The sequence below is a fragment of the Osmia bicornis genome, chromosome 3, assembly GCF_907164935.1.
Source record: "Osmia bicornis bicornis chromosome 3, iOsmBic2.1, whole genome shotgun sequence".
Taxonomy (NCBI): Eukaryota; Metazoa; Arthropoda; class Insecta; order Hymenoptera; family Megachilidae; genus Osmia; species Osmia bicornis.
Genome location: NC_060218.1, coordinates 4,816,751 through 4,837,703, shown reverse-complemented (window position 1 = coordinate 4,837,703; position 20,953 = coordinate 4,816,751). Strand labels below are relative to the sequence as shown.

The following is a 20,953-nucleotide window of genomic DNA, read 5'->3' as shown; positions in this document are numbered from 1 at the left end:
AATGCAGTTCGCACGTAGACGGTCAATGATTATCCTTTGTTCTACAGAAACTTGGATGGTTTTACATAATATAAATCTTATTAGCATTACAATATGGAAGAAATGATGTATTCATAAAAAATAGATATAACCAGTATAATGGTTTTAACGTAATAATACATCTAAATTTTTTCATTCAATTTATTATACGTTATGTAAAATGTAGAAAAGTAAAAAAGATTAATTTATAATTATTATATAAACATATTATATTTAGTATAATAAAATAAATGCTTTGTGCAAAATGCAAGCGTAATTCACATGAATAGACTTTTAAACAATACATTAAAGAACAAAGGTATAAACAAGCCTCCTACAGTGTGATATGCATATTTAATGTTGCTTTATAACTGCCGCATGAACAATATACATACTATTCATACATAAATATACGAAACTGCGGTACGTAATTCATATTTATAAATTTATATATTTATGTAGATTTATTTGTTCAAAGTATGACTTGCATCATAATAACTTTATATTGTAGATTCAGGTTATCAGCCTTTTTTGTTTCTTAGTAATATTTTTCATGTTTCATACAAAAATTAAATAAACTATTGAACAAACAAAATCTTATATGAAATTGTAGTCTTAAAACTACAGAAATTACAGCTAAATTTAGACATGTACGCTGACCAATGCATCGTAGCTCTTGGTGTGAAGTTACATACATATAATTTATCTTATTAATGTTATTAATACATTTTTCATTTCTGAAGTATATAGCTTAAGAAAATCTACATAGCTTCCAAATGCATATTTTTAAATTATTAAATAAAAATTGTATACAATAGCAATGTTAACAACGTGTATTTCCTTTCAGTATCACATTGCTGAATATTAATACTTTAAGTTACAGGAAACTTTGTAGACTTCTATTCATTTTATCAAATAACCATAAATGTTTATGTATACATGTATATATATTTTTTATGTATATATTAATATTTTATATTTAAAGGACTTTGTCATACAATAAACATTATGTAATATTTGTTTTGAAAAAAATATATATCACAAATATTTAAACTATACAAAAAAACATATTGCAGGAAAGCTACATTTAAATCGCATGAATCATTATAAAAAAATTTGTGTATCTGTGGCTTATGTATTATAAGTCTTCCGCTGTTACTTTCCGATGTATTCATCTTGAAGTAATTATTTTTCATAAAATTATGCTATGTATATATTGTGTGTGTGTGTGTGTAGGTGTATTGTACTGCTTGCATAATTCAAATATATATATTAATTATACACTTAAATACTCTCGACTGTTTAAAACGTTTTTAATATTTGTTTTAATTATGTTATTAATATTAGGCTCAAAGACGATCTTTCAAAAATAGAAATTTAAGTTATAACAGAAAGTCTGCAAAAGATAAAAATAAAAATTAAGCTTAATAATGTTGTTTTACTGTGTACCATTTGAACAAGTTTTATATAAATGACATACTATACTTATTACACGAGACACTGCATGAATATCATTGTATTTACTATCAAACAGTAATGTAAGTTTATAGGGCACTCTGTCTTATTATTACATTACTATGAACAAATTGTTTTGTTTACGTACATACATCGCTATGTATACATAACATGTATAATATATATTTATTTATGCCTCTGTATATGTAAATAATACATATTTTGAATATGAACACTGCAGTTTACGGGACGAGGTACCGTAACTTTTTTTTTTTCTTAGAAGAAAACATCACTTATACTTTTCTTGTAGTAACTTGATTTTCAATCAAGTTCAAGCTCGTATTATTGGATAACATTTGCTAAGAAATAATGTTTCCAATTCTTTTTAACTTGCCTTTTTCTGGCAAAATGCTTAAGTAATTGATGACAATAGAAAGATTCAATTCGATTATTTACCATGCAATATTGAAGAATGCATGTTAATGTATAATACAGAGAATATCAATTTAATTTTCTAGCTTTCAGAATTTTAAGCATTTAGATTTGAGAGTGCCCTTAATTTCTTACAAAACTGTTTTTAAATCTGGTTACTGTGCTGTTTGTTGTTGAATTTCTATTTTCTCTACTGTCATATCAGGATTCATAGCAGTAGCTTCTTGGATTGCCTCTGCCAACGCCCGATCGTGATCAATTGGATCGCCGTCAGATTGTATCGTTATTTTTTGCTCTACGCGCGTTTCTACAACTCCATCTCTTTCAGTTTTGTACTAAAAATACAATAACAAATAAATATAACATCACAAACGATGTTCAACACCTACAATAGAAATAAGAATCTTACCGTTATTGTCTCAACTGTACGGGTCTTACTCGATATTGTTTGAGAACTAACTATTTCTCCAGTCGCACTGTACATGCCGTCTTCACTTTCAACAGCTACTTTCCTGGTTTCAGTTGCTACCAGCGGAACTGTAGTAGTTGTAGTCACATTATGTTCTGGTTCTCCTTTATAAACATGTGCTTCAGTTTCAACAACACCAGCTTGATCACCCTAAATGAAATTTTTCCATTAATATTTTGTATATAGATACTCTATAATAAAATGCAACAAACTCAATTAATACCATACAATTACATTTACATTATATTAAAATATAAAGGCATTATAAAATGTACAGGACCAAAGCATTATTCATATTTTATAGACTGTACACGTATAATAATTGTTATTTATAACTACTGATTAATACCTTAAAACCAGCGCTTCTATGATAATGAATAGATTACATTTTTTATAAATGATTTTTCCCACAAATGTTAAGCAATGAATACCATATGAAATGAATTAGCATTAATATTTTTATAAAAATGATTGATTTACTTTTGAAATGAATAACATTCTGTGATGTAATAATACCTGAAGAATATGTACCTTGGTGAAGGTCCACCTCTCAGAATAATTTTTAAAATAATATCGTAATAAAAATGGTATAACAATGAAAATTTTTTAATTCTTAAGGACCAATGTGTTTGTACTATTCCTTAGATTTACCTGATAGTACTGATTGTAGAAAGCCTGCTGATCATCTTCAAGGTCAATTGGAGTACCTGAATCATCACTGCTTGAACTTGATGTACTGAGCCTTCGTGAGAACAGCTACACCATGCAATGTGTTAACCAAGCCGGCAAAAATTAATTACAAAAATAAAAAAAAATAAAAATAATTAATTGAAAAATAGCACCAGTTAAACTGTGTAAATTAACCAATTCCTGAATAAGTTAGGTATTGCTATTTACTAAACAAGTTACAACCCCTTTATCTGAATGTACTGTATAATCCTGTTAAAAGTATATTGAACGTGTGTATAATGCTTATTTTTTTATACAATTGTATATTTAAAAGTATATATATAATATATAATTAAGAATCATAAGCTCCATAATGTTAACTGATTTTCCCACTTAAAAAAAAACGCATAAATGTATGTGCAATGACCATATTATCATCATGTAATATGTATAATAGATTTTAATGATTTAATGTTAGGCTGAACCAAAGACACAACATGTGATGATTTACATAAATATTTTACATGCTTCATTCATTAGTGGGGATATTTTTTAATGATGAGTACATTATTACCTGTTCACCAGAAAGTACATGACTGGTTGTTCGAACTTCTTGAGTTACTACTCTCTGCTCTTGTCTTGTTGCACTGGTTGCTGTTGTATGCGCTACAGTCTTTTCCTCTACCTAACATAAAAAAATTACAAAAAAAAATAATTCTAGCCCTATAAATCAATATAATAGGCAAAACAATTGCAAATATTTGTATGTATAATGATTTTTAAACGATGAAAATAAAACAGTAAGGCATGTAATCTGAATATCTAAATGATAATACTACAAACCTGGCTAGTCTTTTGATTTTTTTCAAGATCCTCGTGCATTGTAGCGGTACGTGTGGTGACAGCAGTCGCAGTCATATATGGAGTTCTACCATCATCTGGTGCCTCTGCCTAAATACAACTACAAGGTAACTAATGTCTTATAGTAAAACAATATGTGTGTAAAATTACAAAAAGTGTTAGCGAGTTAGATGTTCTAAATTTTTTACTATTTAAGATTCTTAGAAGTTTTGGTATCTTTTTGCCATACGGCAATCAATTTTTTTGAGACCTCGGTATATTCCTTTGCTACTTGTATAATTATATTTAAAATTTATATCAATAGTACATATTTACTACATGCAATAAATATTCAATGACCAAAAATCACATAGCTAGATCTACGGTGCACTTTACAAAATCATTATGTATATTATAATCAGTACAGTATTATATAAAATTTACACCATTGTGTAAAATGATTTAAGAGTGAACAAAAATGAAACTGAGGAGTGTGAGGTTCTTTATCTTTATCAAATGTCAGAAATTCATCAACTCGTAAATTGTTTTTGTTAACGTTACTTTCCTTACCTTATAATTAGTGAAGCAGTTAATTGTACTATATATTATATTATATACTTTATTAAAAATTGTATCACCTTGTTCATTTGTGTAGAAACTGTTACTTGGCCTGTGCCTCCAGGTGTAAGATCTTCAACTTTTTCTTCTATATTTCGTGTCACACCCTCCTGATCCTTTACTACTGATTGTTTAGTTGTTGTTTTCACTATTGTTGGAGTAGTGTTTGTAGTAGAAATTCTTTTTGTTTTTGAAACAGTTGGTTTTGTTGCATCTTGCATATCTTTCAAAATTGTATCACTGTCTAAAGGTTTTCCAGAAGTATCAAAGACAACACCATCTTTTAAATAGGCTCCATCATCTCCAAAGATTTCTTGATTCATTAGTTTGCCAAATTTGTCATGGATCTTTCCATCCTTAACATAACTTCCATCATTTCCATATGGTGCTTGTCTAACAGGTTTTCCATCTTTGTCGCAAAGTAAACCATTGCGGACTAAGCTAAGTGTAATTATAGTGAAATATTTGTCAAGAGGCTTGCCTGCTGATGTACAAATAATACCATCTTTAATAATGTTCCCCTCTGTATCAAAGTTTCCTTGTTTTAGGGGTTTACCAGTCTTATCTACGACAACTCCCTGTACTACTTTCAAACCTTCAGGTCCAAATGCTTCTTGTGTTAATAATTGTCCATTTGGATCATAAATCTTTCCATTTCTAATAAAGCTATTTTCAGGAGGTAGATTACCTTGAGACAATGGTTTTCCATTATTTCCATAAATAAGACCATCTTTAATAAAGCTTCCATCATTTCTATAAGAAGCCTGATTTAAAAGTTGACCAGCGCTATCGTAAAGTTTTCCATCTTTAACAACACTTCCATTGGTATCAAAATTACCAGACTTCAGTGGTTTGCCATCAGTACCATACACTAAACCATAACGAACGAGTGTAATAGAAATTACCGACTGTTTGCGGTTTAATGGTTTGCCATTTGCTCCATATAATAATCCATTTTTTATGTAACTTCCATCGTTTCCGAATGTTCCATGAGCAAGTAATTGCCTGTCTTTTCCATAAATATAACCATTAGCAATGTATCCTCCATCAGTACCAAATGAGCTATGATCCAGAGGCTGGTTGTCTTTCCCATAAATTCTGCCTTCTTGTACGTAACTTCCATTAGGTAATTCAGTGCCAATGTTCAGCAATTGTCCACCCCATCCATATATAAGACCATCTCTGATATAAGTGCCGTCAGGTTTAAATGCTCCTTGTTTTAAAGGACTCTGATTCTTATCATAAACTACGCCATCTTGAATATAACAACCATCTGGAACAAGCGATGCCAAGTTTGTAGGATTTCCTTGACTATCAACCACTTTTCCATCCTTCACTGCTAAATTATCTGGTCCTTTATCATCTTGAGTCAAGGGTTTACCATCTCTTCCAATAATCAAGCCATTTTTGATAATATTACCATCAGGTCCAAAAGCACCTTCTGAAATTATTTTACCGTCTTTGTTGTGAATTATACCGCCGGCAACGTACGAACCATCAGATCCAAACATACTTCTAGCCATAGGTGTACCGTTACAATCGAAAATTACTCCATTTGCAATAAAACTGTCTTCTGGAAGTGCTGAACATAAATTCAAAGGTTTACCATCTTTACCATATACAAGGCCGTCTTTAACATAGCTTCCATCTGGCTTGAAAAATGAAAACTTTAATAACTTTCCATCTTTATTATATAATTTACCATCTTTGATAGATGTACCCTCGGGTATGAATGAATCTTGGTTAAGAGGCTTTCCACTTTTTGAATGAATGATACCTTTTTTTATGTAACTTCCATTTGATCCAAAAGACTCTTGTTTAACAGGTTTACCATCTTTTCCATATATCATTCCATCTTTTATCATTAGGCCATCTGGTCCAAGCATAGCTTCTGATAATGTTACTCCATTTGTATCATAAACTATACCATCCTTAATTATAATGTTATCTGGTTTGAAAAGACTCTGTGAAAGTGGTTTGTTACTTTTGTCATACACCATTCCTTCCTTGATAAAGCTTCCATCAGCCATTAAAGGAATTTGACTTAAAGGTCTACCATCCTTACTATATATAATACCATCTTTTATGAAACTTCCATCAAGGTTATAAAATGCATGTTTGATTGTTTTTCCATCTTTACCAACAACTTTTCCATCCTTTAAATGAGCACCACAAGGAAGTAAAGATCCTTGATTTAAAAACTTTCCATCTTTCGAGTAAATTATACCATCCTTTATAACAGACCCATCTGAACTAAAGGATTCATGTTTAACTGGTTTACCATCCTTGGAGTAAATTTTTCCATCTGCTACATAATGACCATCATGACCTAAGATACCTCCCGATACTACAGTTCCGTCTCGTCCATAAATTAATCCATCACAAATGTAAGTTTCATCAGGTATTAAAACAAACTGATTCAAGGGTTTTCCATTGTCATTACATACTATTCCAGCAACAATGTAATTTCTATTTATACCGTATGATCCTTGAGTAAGTGGTTTAGAATCAGAAGTAAATATAAGACCATCTTTTATATATGTTCCATTAGTACCTAATTTATGATATTCTATTGGTTTTCCATGTTTCCTCACGACTTTTCCCTCCTTGACTTGGGCGTGTTCTAGTCCTAGTAAATACTCGTCGAGTACTTGCCCGTTTGAACCATATATAACACCATCTTTAATGAAATTTGTTTCAACACCTAAGACCTCTTGATTCACCGGTTTGCCATCTTTAGTCGTGACTATACCGTTATTAATGTAGATCCCATGTGGACCAAATTCGGATTTTTTAACCAAATTACCATCCTTTGTATGAACTTTTCCGTTCAATACTTTGCAATTTTCCGGCCCGATACTGTTTTGATCTAATAATTTACCGTCTTTGGTATAAATAACACCTCCTATAATTTTAGAACCATCTGGAAGTGGCAAAATATGGTACTCTGGTTTCGATTCTGCAGGGATCGGTTGAACAACACTCGGTTGACATCCAGCATCTTTTTCAGCAGCAATAAGCATCGTCGATGCATCCTTATCCAAATCTGGTCTGGATGCAGTTTTTTGCTGTTCCTTCAAACCGGCAGATTCCACATAATTCAGACCAGGAGTTTTTAATCCCGACGGTGGTTTAGTTTCAGCTTCTTTGGTTTTCCTTTTTTCCGCTGATTCAGCTACCTTTTTCTCCTCACCTGGGGCGTAATTAAAAGCTAAGCCCGTAGCTTTTCGACTCGCAGCAGTTGGTGACTGCTGATTTTGTATTTCAGGAGACGCCGGTCTATCCTCGTATGAAAATCCATACGGTGTGAAAGGTTTTTTCGTTGGAGAAGCTTCTGTTTCTTCGTAATCATAAGGTTTTGTATAACTGGGGAGTTGCGGTGGTTCTGGACTAGCCTTTGTTTGTTCAGTACTTGGTTTTTCAGTCAAAGATTTCATTTGCTTTTCTGATACAGAAAGATTTGATTCCGTGTCGCTCTTTTCCATCGATTCCTCTAGCTCTTTATTCTTTTTCTGCTTCTTCTGCTTTGAATCCTTCTCCTTTTTGCCAAATAGGAAGCCGCCAACAGGACTCTTTTACAATAAACAAAAACATGCAATGCCAAAAACATGCCATATAACAAACATATTTTTTACACATTAAAAAAACTAACGAAGCTAATAAATACTACAAATTTTACAATACTAGTATCTTTTACAAAAATGTACTAAAACATATCTAATTTATGCAGTTTGATCGTTCTTTCAATCGTAGAAGGTAATCGTTTGAGCTTAAGAAATTTAGAGAGAATATTCGTCGATAATTTGGATAATTTAACAAATAAAGTGAGTTGATCAAAAAGTCAGGATGTAAATCCTAGTCTTAACAATTTAATCGACCGAATATTTTTCTCTCTACCTATTGAACATCTACATTTTTTTGTGCATGATAATTTTATTCTAAGAACGAACACAATTAACTATACTTTTTCTCACTAACAATAAGTATATTATAATAAGCTATAGCACATCGGTAGCGGAACAATATATTACTTACCTTTATTTTTTCTTTCTTTTCTTTATCTGTTTTTTCTGGGGTTTCCTTATCTTTCTTTTTCAACCCTTTCTTACTGGGTGACTTTATGTCGTTGTTCTCAAGAGCACTTTCATTAATCAAATCTGAATTGTTGAGATCATTATGATTTTCCTTTTCATTTTCATTTTGTTTATCCTTTTTCTTCTTAGATAGACCACCGGGCGGTAGGACCGCGATTCCTCCGACCGGTTTCTATAAGTAAATTTATAGTCACACATCGCTTCATGCAATAAGCACGAATCAACTTTTACTGTTAAGCTATTATGAACTACTACATGTTTTGTACATTCTCTTGGCACATATTTCATGCTTGACAACTAAGTACGGTCTGCGCTCTCAAAAAATATCAGTTGTTGATCAGTTGTTAACGTACTGTCCTGGAAAGGATTGCTTGTAATACTGTAATATCTTTCTCGTTACACGATGTTATACGTGATTATAATTGTTAATAGCATGCCAACACAAGCATTAGCGCAGTTTATAAAACCTATGAAAATATTTGCATCTGCGCATGCTTATGTGATGATGTTAGAATAAATGAAAATGTTAAAGAATTTCAGGAAGTTCAGCTTTGAGGCGATGGCCGTATATTTGCAAATAATAAACAGAATATAACTGCATGCATTGAAAAAAAGGAAAACACCAAATGGTCACATACATTAATACAAATAGAAAACTGTTGGTTAATGCATGATAGAGTATGTTCCAGGTGAAATTCTATACCTTTTTGCCACGATCTGCATCGTATTCTCCTTCCAGGCTACTGGTACTGCTAGCTGATGTTGTTCCAGCACTTGTTTTGCGTGTGAGCTACCGGTGTTAGTTAGGTGTCAGTTAGCTTTTTTTTTTTTACGATTGAAGCACTAAGATGTGAAGATTCAATTCAAGTTTGTAAAATTAAATTATCACATACAAATGCCACGTGTTCGATGCCTGATAATCATTATAAGACAATGTCTTGTAAATGCTACACATTCCTAGGTTTTTTGCATACTTCAAATCTTTGTATAACTTATACAAGTTAATTAACTGAAATGCTTCGTTGCATACCCCCACAATTATATTTTGATTTTTCTGTCACACCTTCAAATTTCCATTTATTCATGTATGACCAGTGTTAATTAACTTGTATTTTAATTATTTCATATGTTCTTATGAATTCAGAATAGATATAATAAAATATCTAACGCATACAACTATGTCTAATACATGGCATACAATTAATCATTAGCATGCCATGGCTACTAATATTGTTTGTTTAATTTTAAAAAATAGTGCATAATGATAAAATTATATTATTATCTTTTCTTTTTCTTTTTTCTCCAAGTGATCCAATTGGTGTTCTACAATTTCTCGGTTTCATAATGTAACTGTTATATTTCAATAATATATTATACCAAAAACTGTTGTTATATGAAGTTAGATAATTAGTTAAAATTTTAATATCGTCAATGTGCTCAAATATAAACGATGTTTGAAAGCGTAGACCGCAAAAATGTTATCCTTAAAATTCATGAAATAATTTTTAATTTGCATGACGAATTCATGCAACTTCTACAAACTATTACCATATTCAGTAATGTAGGTGTGTAATATAAATATCTTCTTTTTTACCTTTTCCTTTTGTTTTTTAATTGGACTAGGCCGTTGATCTATATGCTCCATGTCAGGAATCATTTCTGGTTCATAGCTCATTGTATGTCTCTTACTTGGTTCTGATCCGTAAGTTTCGACTTGTTTTGGTCCACCTAATGCTGCATAAAACGTGTACATCTAGTAAAATCTTGACAATGTTACAAATAATAAAATAACACGTTAATATATTGGGTCAAACTTTATGAATTTTAGATGTTTTATTACCATCCATGCTGCGAGACGTAGGGCGTCGACCACTCAAAGATCGTTCAAATTGTGGAGGTTGTCTATCAATAGGAGTCTTTTTCGTTTCGTAATGAGTTCTGCCCGAGTATCGGAAACGAGAACCCAAATGTGGTATCAGACCTACTTTCTTTACAGGCTCAGGACTCATGAGCCTAAAAGAAATACGATTAAAACCCTTTATGTATTTCAACCCATTCTATTTTTATAATTTAAATTACTCTTAGATCATTATTACCTGAAGAAGGTATGGTGCTCAACGCACACTTTCCATAACTTTTTCGCCGCCCTGTGATTTGCCAGTTTGAAACCTATCGTCGATTCAAACTGTTCAAATTCACCGGGTCTGATTTTTATATAAAAGTTATGCCTCTTGTAAGATATCTTTAATATCTTTGGCCAAGCAAACCTATTGATCCTCAATCGATCCCTGTAGACAAGAAGGCCCGACGAGCATACACCCAACATTATATCAACACCTTCAGAGTCTTTAGCAGGATGGAGATCAACTCCATACATCGCTAATTTCTTTGCGTTCTCAAGGTAGTGAAGTTCTGCTTCTGCAGGTGTTTGACCTCTAAAAATTCGCAAACGTTCTTTTATCATTCCTTCTTAACAAATCATCTTGGGAATTATAATTGATAATTCGCTGATTAATATAGACGATACTAACTTATGTGTTTTATGCAAGTCCATTACTTTTTCTACCAATTCTGGTGTTTGATTAGGAGCAAACTTGAAATCCTTCAAATAGGTACGCCCATGCTCCTCTGGATCGTAATCTCCAACCTCTGATTGAACCAAATAAGAGCCTAAAAGTGCATGAGTCACAAAAGAACACGGTAATCGTCCTGTGATGATGTCGTTTCTAATTTGAAGGCATAGCTGGTAACGAGTTATGTCCTCCTGCAATTGAGCTGGATCCGGTGGATAAAATTTCACCTCGAAATTAAATTTCCACGGTTCATCTGGCAAACATCAAAGGAAAATGCATTAGCAATCACGCAAATACCATTACGCCAAGTATCAAGAATACACTATACTTTTTACAAATTTTGCAATCCTTTTATCAAGGTCTAGCCAGTTTCGCAAGTCGTGTCGATCCTCATAAATGAGACCAAAGTAATCTTTCTCCAGTAAATTCATACTCTGGCATATCATGTCGAGTAAATCTTGACCTTTTGCTTTCCTCTGCAATAAAAAAAAAAAAAATTGATTTTGTTATTAGCCTCCGCTAGCATACAAACGGTAGGTCAATTGAAGAATAAAGCAAGAACTAAGCAGCTTACATCTATGTGAAAATCTTTGACGGTCCCATCAAGCAGGGTGATTCTTGCAAGTGCCAGTTTTCCTTTGCTAACCGGGCTTTTGGTCGGTGAATTCGTTCCGGTCCCATTTTCTGCCGTTACCTCTGGTGGCCCACCAGCTGACTTCTGTTCCTCCGGCATATTTCAGCCCTGTGCTGGAAATGAAAGTGCCATATATAAAAGAACTCGACGATAAATTCATTTTCCAGCGAGAAAAGATCGCGTGTGCCGGTTCACCGGTGTTCGAGTATAGATCCTGTCTAGACTAAAGGGTGCCATGTAGAGAAATAATCAATATTTGCCGGGGCTCTTGGAGTTACACGTACCCTCCATAAAGCACCGTGGTTTCTATCTCATTAACGAAGAAAAACACGGAGGGAAAACGAGAATATAATTTCCAACTGCTTCGAATTCTATAGAGTTGTAAAACTTTGAATAATTGAGCTATTCGTATCATTTCCATCTCTGATATTAATTATGGGAAGTCAGGGCCAGGTTCAGCGTTGCTGTGAGTTTGAAATACATTTATTCCTAAAGCACTGGTCCCCCATCAGTAATGATACGTCGTCTCTCCCAACGACTGCTCGTTTCTTTTTTCGCAACGGTGATTTAATGTTCGCGCATTATCATCTGGTGTGCACCAGATGCGACTCTTTCCAAGATTTATGGTCAACGACAAAAAGAAGAAAAATAAGGTACTCTTATGTTCTGGTACCGTTGGTGCGTAATCATACGTCGGGTAAGCAGAATCTCCGTTGTCTATGCGGTGTCTGAGATCAGCGTGTAGAAAACGACAGAGAAAATAGTACGAGCGATTTCGTAAGACTTTGAGAAGACAGGTTGTAGTAGTTACGTACGATAGAGGCACATGTGTGTACATTTACTACAGGTCGTTGGCCCTTCTTAGAGCAGCAGAACGAACGTGTGTGGGTACACGATTCTTATATATAGATTGAGAGCAATGTCTCGATACAAAGCCAATAAACTGTTGATATTTATAATAGCTCGTAGATTAAAATATCTCCTGTCGGATATTATTGGACGATAAGGTTGTTATAAAAAATTATCAGATACTTTATCGATCAATCCTTTGAATGAAAAATGACTCAACGAAACATGTTCATTTTGGTCTAAGTGCTCCAATATTACATTAATTAACACTTCGATAATCTATCTTTCATAATCTATATCCCTACTGGTGAAATTGAATTTAAGACACTAGGAAATGGAACTTCAAGAAATGGAATTCTACTATATTTAACAGTGGGTTCTCTGAAATTTATATTCGTTTCTAGGAATTAAAAGTAGTCACGAAATAACGTGCGCGACCCTGACCGACACGCCTTGTCGAGTTTCCATCATTCGAATCGACTGTGCGAAGTAGCTCGGATACACGGTCCCTTATGCAATGGTAGCGTTGCAAACAGTAATTCAACCTCAATTGCATGGAATCAGAACCATACCGGGATATGCCGTTTGTCGTTACAAATACCATTAGTGCTACGATGGGAACGAGCTGGAAAAATGTGTCCACCAACGATACACCGTGGTTTTTCCTATCATTTCAGATGCTGTGAGCGAAACGTGATTCATGCACAGCGGCAGACAGACGCGTCCAGAAAAAGGGTGGGACCGGTCTGTGCATCATTAAAACGGAAATCACGGTTTAACGTTCAATTCCCAACGAATATCTCGTTACGAGGCTACGCAACGATCTAACCCGACAAAAGAGTAATTACATAAATCCGTGCCTTGCTACGAGTTGTATAATGTCGCGACTGAAATGAAAAGAAAAAAGGACACCTTTTGTAACTTCCTAGATGAAACAAGAATACAATGCGACGATCTATTGCCTTGACGATTCGTTCGATGATCCAAAATGGTAAAAGTAAATTTGATTCATTTTTTTATTATGCAGTAATCACGATGGAATTCGTAGAATGGCTGCTTTCGTGTCTGTGTGTAAGTTCGACAAGCCTAAATGTCGTCATCGCTGAAAGCAGACGTCCTTTACCGTGCTCTTTACTAGGCTGATGAAGTAATGCACCGATTAGCAGCACGATGACGCGGTGACCAATGTTGCATTGACTGTTCAAAATGCTCCAACAATCGTTTTCTTCGTGCTATGTGGGAGGAATTTCTTTCACCTACGAGCGAGATGATCGTTGATAATGATACATCTATTTCTTGCATCGTCTGCCCTTCTACTTTAACCCGTTCGACGCTGAACACCGAGGGTATTCTAAACGCTTTGCAATCGTCATTGCAGCTTCTTTCCAGAGAAAGGAAACAACGGTTCTCGATGATTTACAGTTGACTGTCCATGGAAGGGGTTATCAGTGACCAGCGATACGAAATCGCTTAATTTAGTCGAATAATCGGAACAAAGAGGAAATTCTAAATCACGAATTCAGTGCACTGAGTCATCGCCGTTCTTCAATATTTTAGAATATCATAGACAGCAGAGAGGACCGTGATGGACAGTCGCGAAGAATTGGAAAGTTAAAAGGAGAGTCTCGGATCCAAGACGTAGACACCGAGGAAACCGGTCGATCCGTCTCGTTTCGCTAACGGGTCGCCTTAAAGTTTAAAGGCCCGGTTGAATGGAGCGAGCCTGAAAGGTCTGAAAGAATCTGCTTTTTTTTTCCCGACGTCAGCCGAGATCCTTTCAAAGACGCGTGGGCTTCGTTTGGTCGTGTGTCAAAGGGCTTATTGTAAACGAGGGTCGCGTGATCTCTGGCACACGCCCACGCGATCGTGTGTGCACACGGCTCCGTGGCTCGTACATCTTCTCGTCCTCCGTACGCATTAAACAGCCATCGTCTTTAATGAATGAATTCGTAACATCTCGAGATACGACGTATCCTTCGAGACGTCAAACGTGAAATAAAAATAGAAAGAACAGCGTTGGATGTGATAATTGCAAAAATGCAAATCTCGAGAGCCAGAAATAAAAGAATCAACGACCAACGCGGTGGATAATAAGGATTTTAAATTGCAAATTTATCTCCAGTTTCGTTCCTGCTCTCGAGACGTTATTTGTTTTCACAGAACAAAGCTTCAAGGGAGTTGACGATACGGAGTCGCATTTTCCGGTTAACGGAACCGCGGTATCTGAATCTGGAGTATCGACATCGAACGTGCACAACCGATTAACGGATCGACGAAATTCTTATCGTACGAGTGGTGCTTGCAGAAGAGCACGAACGTGGAGGATGTCGGAAAACGAGCCAGGCCAGCTCTCCATACGTATACACGATGCAGTTTATTAACCCAGTGGTGGCTGGCAATCGAGCTACGTGAATGAATACACGCTGTACCCAACCAGAAGCGGACGCGATCGTTTCGGTTCGCGGCATTTAAATCCCTCGTGTCGGAGTACGGGCTGATTCATGTACAAGTATTTCTACTGAGCATCGGTTTTCAAGGTTTTAAACAATCTTTTCTACGACTTTTACCATGTTCACAGATCACGGACCGCGTCAAACGCTCGTGCTTGATTAAATGACGCATGTAATTGACGAGAAGCGTGATTTCTATTTTTTCTTCCTTGCTTTTTCTATTCTCGTCATGGCCGCTTGGCGCATCTAATCGACGACCAACGAGTGCATTTTCTCCTTCGCGTGTACATCGAAATGTTGCTTCGCGTTTATTTTTTGCCCTCCTTCCTCGATAACGTGATTCGCATTTTCCCAGCTGTTGGACACTTTCCTTTCCACTGGGAAATCAAAGGAGTTTCTTTACAAACGCGAATAAGGTATTTCGAAGAAATGCGAATTGAAAAGAGAAACGATTTAACTGTGAAAAAAAAGCGTAATAACTGAAGGGCTCGCGATGCAACGACGTCACGGTGTTGCGGTAGGGCACAGGCAATTATATCGTAGTTCACGCGGGAAGAAAAGCGGTCGTAAAAAGTCGACATTGTTACGCAGGAATCGTGTTGCGAGAAAAGGGTAAAGAAAGGAAAGAGGAATGTTGCCTGTTGCTAGTTTATGCTCGTACAAGGAAATTCCATTGTTTTCTGTGAAAGTACTGCTTATTACTTCCTTTTCTATCGCTACAGTTATTACAATAGAAATTTTATAATTAATGTTTCCTACTGTATGTCGAAGCCCAAATTATACTCTTCAAATTGTTATAAATTATAAAAGGGTACTCGAGTTATACAGGGTTCTACCCGACACGATCGAAACTTGTTCACGTAGTTGACGACCGCTCGAGGTTTTAATTCTACGCTCGTGCAACAGCCCGCAAGATCACTCGTGAACGAGTTCTCGTGTAAAAATACGCGAGGGAGTCGTAACGCGGCGTTTAATTAAAGCACGAACCACTCGGTGACTTTCGATCCAATAAACGGGGGGTAACCCCGCCCGGATATTATACCTTCGATCAGAAATGCAATTCTCGTTAATTCCAGCGTCGAGTTCACGCTCGACTGGTTTAAGGAACACCATTCTCAACTTCATTTATTTGTATGCAGTTTAGAAAGCAAAGGGAGTTTAAGGTTGTTTCCCCTTAAGGGAGGAAGCGATGGATTTTGCACAGTTCGGCGAAATTTCGACGACGTTTTTAAACCTTTCATCCGTTTAATTTCACGCATCAAAGGATACGCGTCACCCTTCGTGTCTCCTTCCTTCTTTCAACCCTGTTCTTCCCGCCTCTAGCGCCCTACCCGATTCCTACCATTGAAACTCGCGACAGACGAAGACCTACGATGAATGTACCCGAGCACGATGAAAGAAAGGGTTGAACGGCAAAAAAAAAAATATAACGGGGAAAAAGAGCACCCCTTTCTATCGTCTGCACACGACGACCGATAAAATACACTCGTCCGATGTTGTGCACGTGCTGGAATCGAGGAAACCGGAGTGGATCTCGGTGCCTGAGTGCATACGAAAATGCACCGCATCCCTTAAAAGCGTGTATCATCGTTCTTTGTTCCCTCTACCCTTGCTACTGGTCTTTATACGTGAGATTTTACGGTTATCGTTCGCGTCTCGTCGCTAATCTCTTACCGAACGACGATGAATACCGGAGGCAAATGGCGGGTGCAGTTAAGTCGAGGTAATAAGTAAAGTGCACCGACGTCGTATTCGCGCGATTCGTTCGCGAATTAGCAGCCTTCTGGAAAGGCAAGCGATCTGGCAACTGGCTTTCTTTCCGCGTCGTATTTGGACGTCGGCGTCGGTGAATTAATACCCTGAAGATTTTCAACCTTTTAGCATAAAAATGACCCACAAAGTGCATCGTTTGCCTCGCGCACGGAAAACCTAAGAAAGCGTCGTAGATCTTGAACGCATTAAGGCACGCTTCACGGAAGCTGTTTATACGATCGCACCACGGAACCGTAGGAAACTCGACCGTATTTCAGTCCTCGTTTGTTGCCACTCGTCGACCGGAAAATTGTCAGCTAGCACGTATCCGGCCGCGATGTAGGAACGTCGATCGATCAAACATCCCCAGGGGGGCAGTCCTGGACTCTTATATCTCGGGAAGAGCGTGTTAGATTTTCATCGATTCACAGGACAATCTCGCACGCGAACTTGCTTCACTACAGGATGATTCATAAATACGCGACACTTCGGTTAACGAATCTAAGTAGGTGATAAAAGAAGTAACAAACGTTATTTAATCATGCGTGGTATGTCGTGCAATTTCTGGGTGAAACGTGATTAGAAGAAACGCTTGATAACTTAATTTCCTGGAATCCGTAACTATGCAAAATGACAACTATTAGAAACTTGTAGAATTTCTAATTAGAGAGTAGAAAGAATTTAACGAAGAAACGTTTTAAAACTGAATGGTATCATCGTACATCGAAATCCAGGTTACACTGTAAACTGCGATCCCGGTGGCACCACGTGACAAACCTAGCCACGCCTTGATCGTGTTTATCTTTCAAGTTTCTATCGCGTGGTTAACGTGCATCGCCAATGCTTCCGGTGATTGCTTTACGGAAGACAGGTATGCGTAACTAGCTAGCTGAGCAATTAAATTTTACGTGAATCGAGCGGCCACGCGAGACCACGTTTACTATCGGTGGACAGGTGTGCTCGTATCTCCGTGATTACTATTAATACTACCACCACCACCGTCGTCGTAGCTACTATTAAAGGCGTAGTACTATAATTTAACTGGGATAATACTTGATAAAACTATCTTGATTGCCTTCGATAAACTGATAACGTTTACGAATAAAATAAAATGATCACCGCATAGAACGAGTGGTACTCAATGTCCAATCTAAAAGAATCACCTATGATTTGTTTATTTCTCCGTTTATTATGTAATTTTTTTCCATTATTCTCTTTTTACGCCATCTTATCTCTCCCGCTACTTTAGTACTTAATGATGATATCAGTTTCTTTACCCGAAACACGTGGTGCGTCATCCGCAGGGATAAATCGATATAAGTAAATACGAGTAGGTACCTCGGTATAAGTTCAATTCGGAATACGTCCTGTTTGGACGTAACAAATTTTGCATCATTTTTAAATAATTATCTCAGAGGAATTGTTTTTTTAAATTTGTAAATTTGTTAAATTATTGCAATATCATGTGAGTACTTCCCCGGTGCTTAGTACTCTTACATACAAAGGGATGCTCTTGAATAAAACAAGAAAAATTAATGTAGGTATAATAATATAGGAGTTTTTTTTACATGAGAACGGATTAATCATTTTTACATTACTTCTTATGGGAAAGGTTGGTTTGGTATACGTAGAAAACATCAGGAACGGATTAAGGTCGTATACCGAAGTACCACTGTATTTTATATTTCCAGCTGCCATATCTACTTGATATCGAAAAAAAAAGAGACTCGTATCGCATGAATATCAATATGAAAGCGAAGGTGTGTTTAAATCACAATCAGTTCTTTGTGAAAAGTACGATATCCTCTGGTAATCGGTTACAAGGGGCAGATAATAAAGAGCACCCAACGCTTTCGTCGGTTTTAAACAGATTAATCTCGACGGCATTAATCTCACGCAATTAGAACGCATTTATACTGATTTCAGCATCAACGAAGCTGCTAGCCAGAATATTCTAGCGGTACTCGTGTCATAGTTCACGAGTACGCACGTTCCCGGTAGGAGAAAGGAGCGTTACAAACGGTGTATTACACCGGCGGGTAAGCTCGGTTCCCCCAAGTTCATTGTAACTTCGGTCGTGTCGTGCATCACCTCCTATCAACGCCACACCTCCCTACGCATCGGCCGTGAGTACACTTCCTTGCCCTGGTTAACGCGGTGCACGGTTTGTAATAATAATCCTAAATACACCCTGGAATCTATACTTGGTTGATCTGCGCGTAACCGAACACCGCGTCGGTATATTACGTGAAGCGACTACTCTGATCATTTTTTGAAATTTTCAACAGTTTTTCTTTTCTGCGTAATTAATAATATTAAAACGCTTAATAATTATGCGGGAAAAGTACTAGGGAATGTAAAGAAATGAACGATGGAAGCTGTCATCGATTACCGGTGACCAAAAGTGCAACCAAGCTATGTAATCTTTCGGAAATGCTGGCGTCTCCGCGACAAAGTACATAATTGACCTAATTGCTGGTAATGAACGTCCATGAGACACAATGACGAAATCTCGATTCTGCGGAAACGGGAATGTAAAATGATCTGAAAAGTGGAACTCAATGTACCATTATTGGTATAATTATTTTTCAATTAAAAATGTATAGGAAGTAACCATTTCGAATTATACCAGATGTGTATAAGATTTAGTAGATAGTTTTAAAATACCCTTTTGTGTAAAGTGATAGCACAATATGTGTGCGGCGAAGTTTTATTCTCAGGGTCACATATGAAAGTAGAAATGAAACGATAGCAGAAAGAAATTATAATCGATGCGTTGTTATTTCAGATTTGTCAATTGTTTTTATCCCAGCGATGATACATCGTTGACAATCATTTTCAACGTGTTCTATACATCTCGCCATACCACTAATTACGAGAGAATAGATGATAGTTTTTTTCCCCGGTGAAATATGATACAGAGTGCGCAAAGAATGCACTTGCGAGTTTGATCACTTGATTGTATTGATCCTATGTTTGTCTGGATTTCAGATGTAATTTTATTTATCAACAATTTCGAGCAAATAACAGATGATTCAATTGTTTAATTTCATATCAGATTTATACAATATAGAGTACACACACACAGACACACGCGCATGCAATTGTAGAAATGTTTTGCATATACCTTATGTACAAATTTTTTGTTAACCGGACCAAGGAAATGTTTCCGTGTATTTTTTAATTAAAATATAGATTAAAAGATATAAATTCTATACAATACATCTACGTTTGATTGTGGAAGATATTCTCGCTAATATGTACAATCGTAAAAGAACTCTGTTACACTGTTTGTTCTGAATTTTATTTAAAATCATTGTAGGTTAGGTGAACAATACATAATTTTTTACATTTTATGCTAAAAGTGGAGAACAAATATAACAAAACAACAGAAATCAAACAATAAATTTACTATATAAATACTTCGAATAACGCTAAACTGTCATATTTACAAATGTATACTGATACCAATCTAGTGCCACAGATCAAAAACATAAAAAGTATAAAACTCTTTTTACTTTATACTTAAGAAAATGTTTTTAATGAAATTCGATCAAATTTTGTTACACTGTGTCACAAAGGTAATAAAGTGAAATCAGAAAACTAGTAAACTTACCTTGCTGGATATAGACGCGGTCTTCTCTTAAATATACAATACACCACAATGAGAAAATCGTGGATCAAAATGTAAATAAGAAAAAAATGTACAAAGCTGAAGCACTAATTGTATTTTTCTCGAGTAACTAACAGAATACTTCCTACCGTAAGCACATAAACAACTCTTGTTCCAATTCCACCGACGGGTACGAACACGAACAGGTCCGTCGAATCGCGGGGCGACGCTGGAGATACAGCCACGGCCCATACTCGCACCATTTTCAAATAGTCCCTTCTCGCATATAAATATTAATGGTTACTTACCTTAATGTTATCAGATTCTTCACTCGATTATTAATTACGGTTCATGGAATATCCAACTCGATTAGAGAATCTTTGTAACGATAATGCACCATTTAAATGAAACTGTAGCACTGTGGATACGGGACTGCTTTCAATGTTCTTCCGCGCGAGTCAATATGGCTGACTACCTAGGAAAATCA

At 35.9% G+C, this 20,953-nt stretch overlaps 1 protein-coding gene across 6 annotated transcripts; it reads right to left on the bottom strand.

Annotated features, from left to right (window-relative positions):
- Window positions 1–353: 353 nt before the first annotated feature.
- On the bottom strand, window positions 354–20,951 carry LOC114870982. Of its 6 annotated transcripts, XM_029176342.2 has the most exons (16): window positions 20,616–20,706; window positions 20,470–20,495; window positions 11,743–11,915; window positions 11,497–11,644; window positions 11,127–11,421; window positions 10,692–11,030; window positions 10,436–10,608; window positions 10,190–10,329; window positions 9,299–9,385; window positions 8,537–8,767; window positions 4,522–8,073; window positions 3,887–3,994; window positions 3,618–3,728; window positions 3,026–3,130; window positions 2,315–2,524; window positions 354–2,240 (listed from the first exon to the last, which is right to left on the bottom strand). In XM_029176342.2, exons 3-16 carry the CDS (start codon window positions 11,899–11,901, stop codon window positions 2,061–2,063), a joined length of 5,838 nt encoding a protein of 1,945 aa, XP_029032175.2. In that variant the 5' UTR covers window positions 11,902–11,915; window positions 20,470–20,495; window positions 20,616–20,706; the 3' UTR covers window positions 354–2,060. The 6 variants fall into 6 exon arrangements, with proteins under 6 accessions (XP_029032175.2, XP_029032167.2, XP_029032158.2 ...); XM_029176334.2 differs by lacking the exons at window positions 20,470–20,495; window positions 20,616–20,706 and adding an exon at window positions 20,775–20,951; XM_029176325.2 differs by having other exon boundaries at window positions 20,470–20,719.
- Window positions 20,952–20,953: the final 2 nt, after the last annotated feature.

Coding starts and splice junctions, on each gene's coding strand:
- LOC114870982 (XM_029176334.2), bottom strand. CDS start 11,901: ATGCCGGAGGAACAGAAGTCAGCTGGTGGGCCACCAGAGGTAACGGCA. Junction 2,525..3,025: donor TCTACAATCAGTACTATCAG/GTAAATCTAAGG, acceptor AATTTCATTTAG/GGTGATCAAGCTGGTGTTGT. Junction 2,241..2,314: donor GTACAGTTGAGACAATAACG/GTAAGATTCTTA, acceptor TTGTATTTTTAG/TACAAAACTGAAAGAGATGG.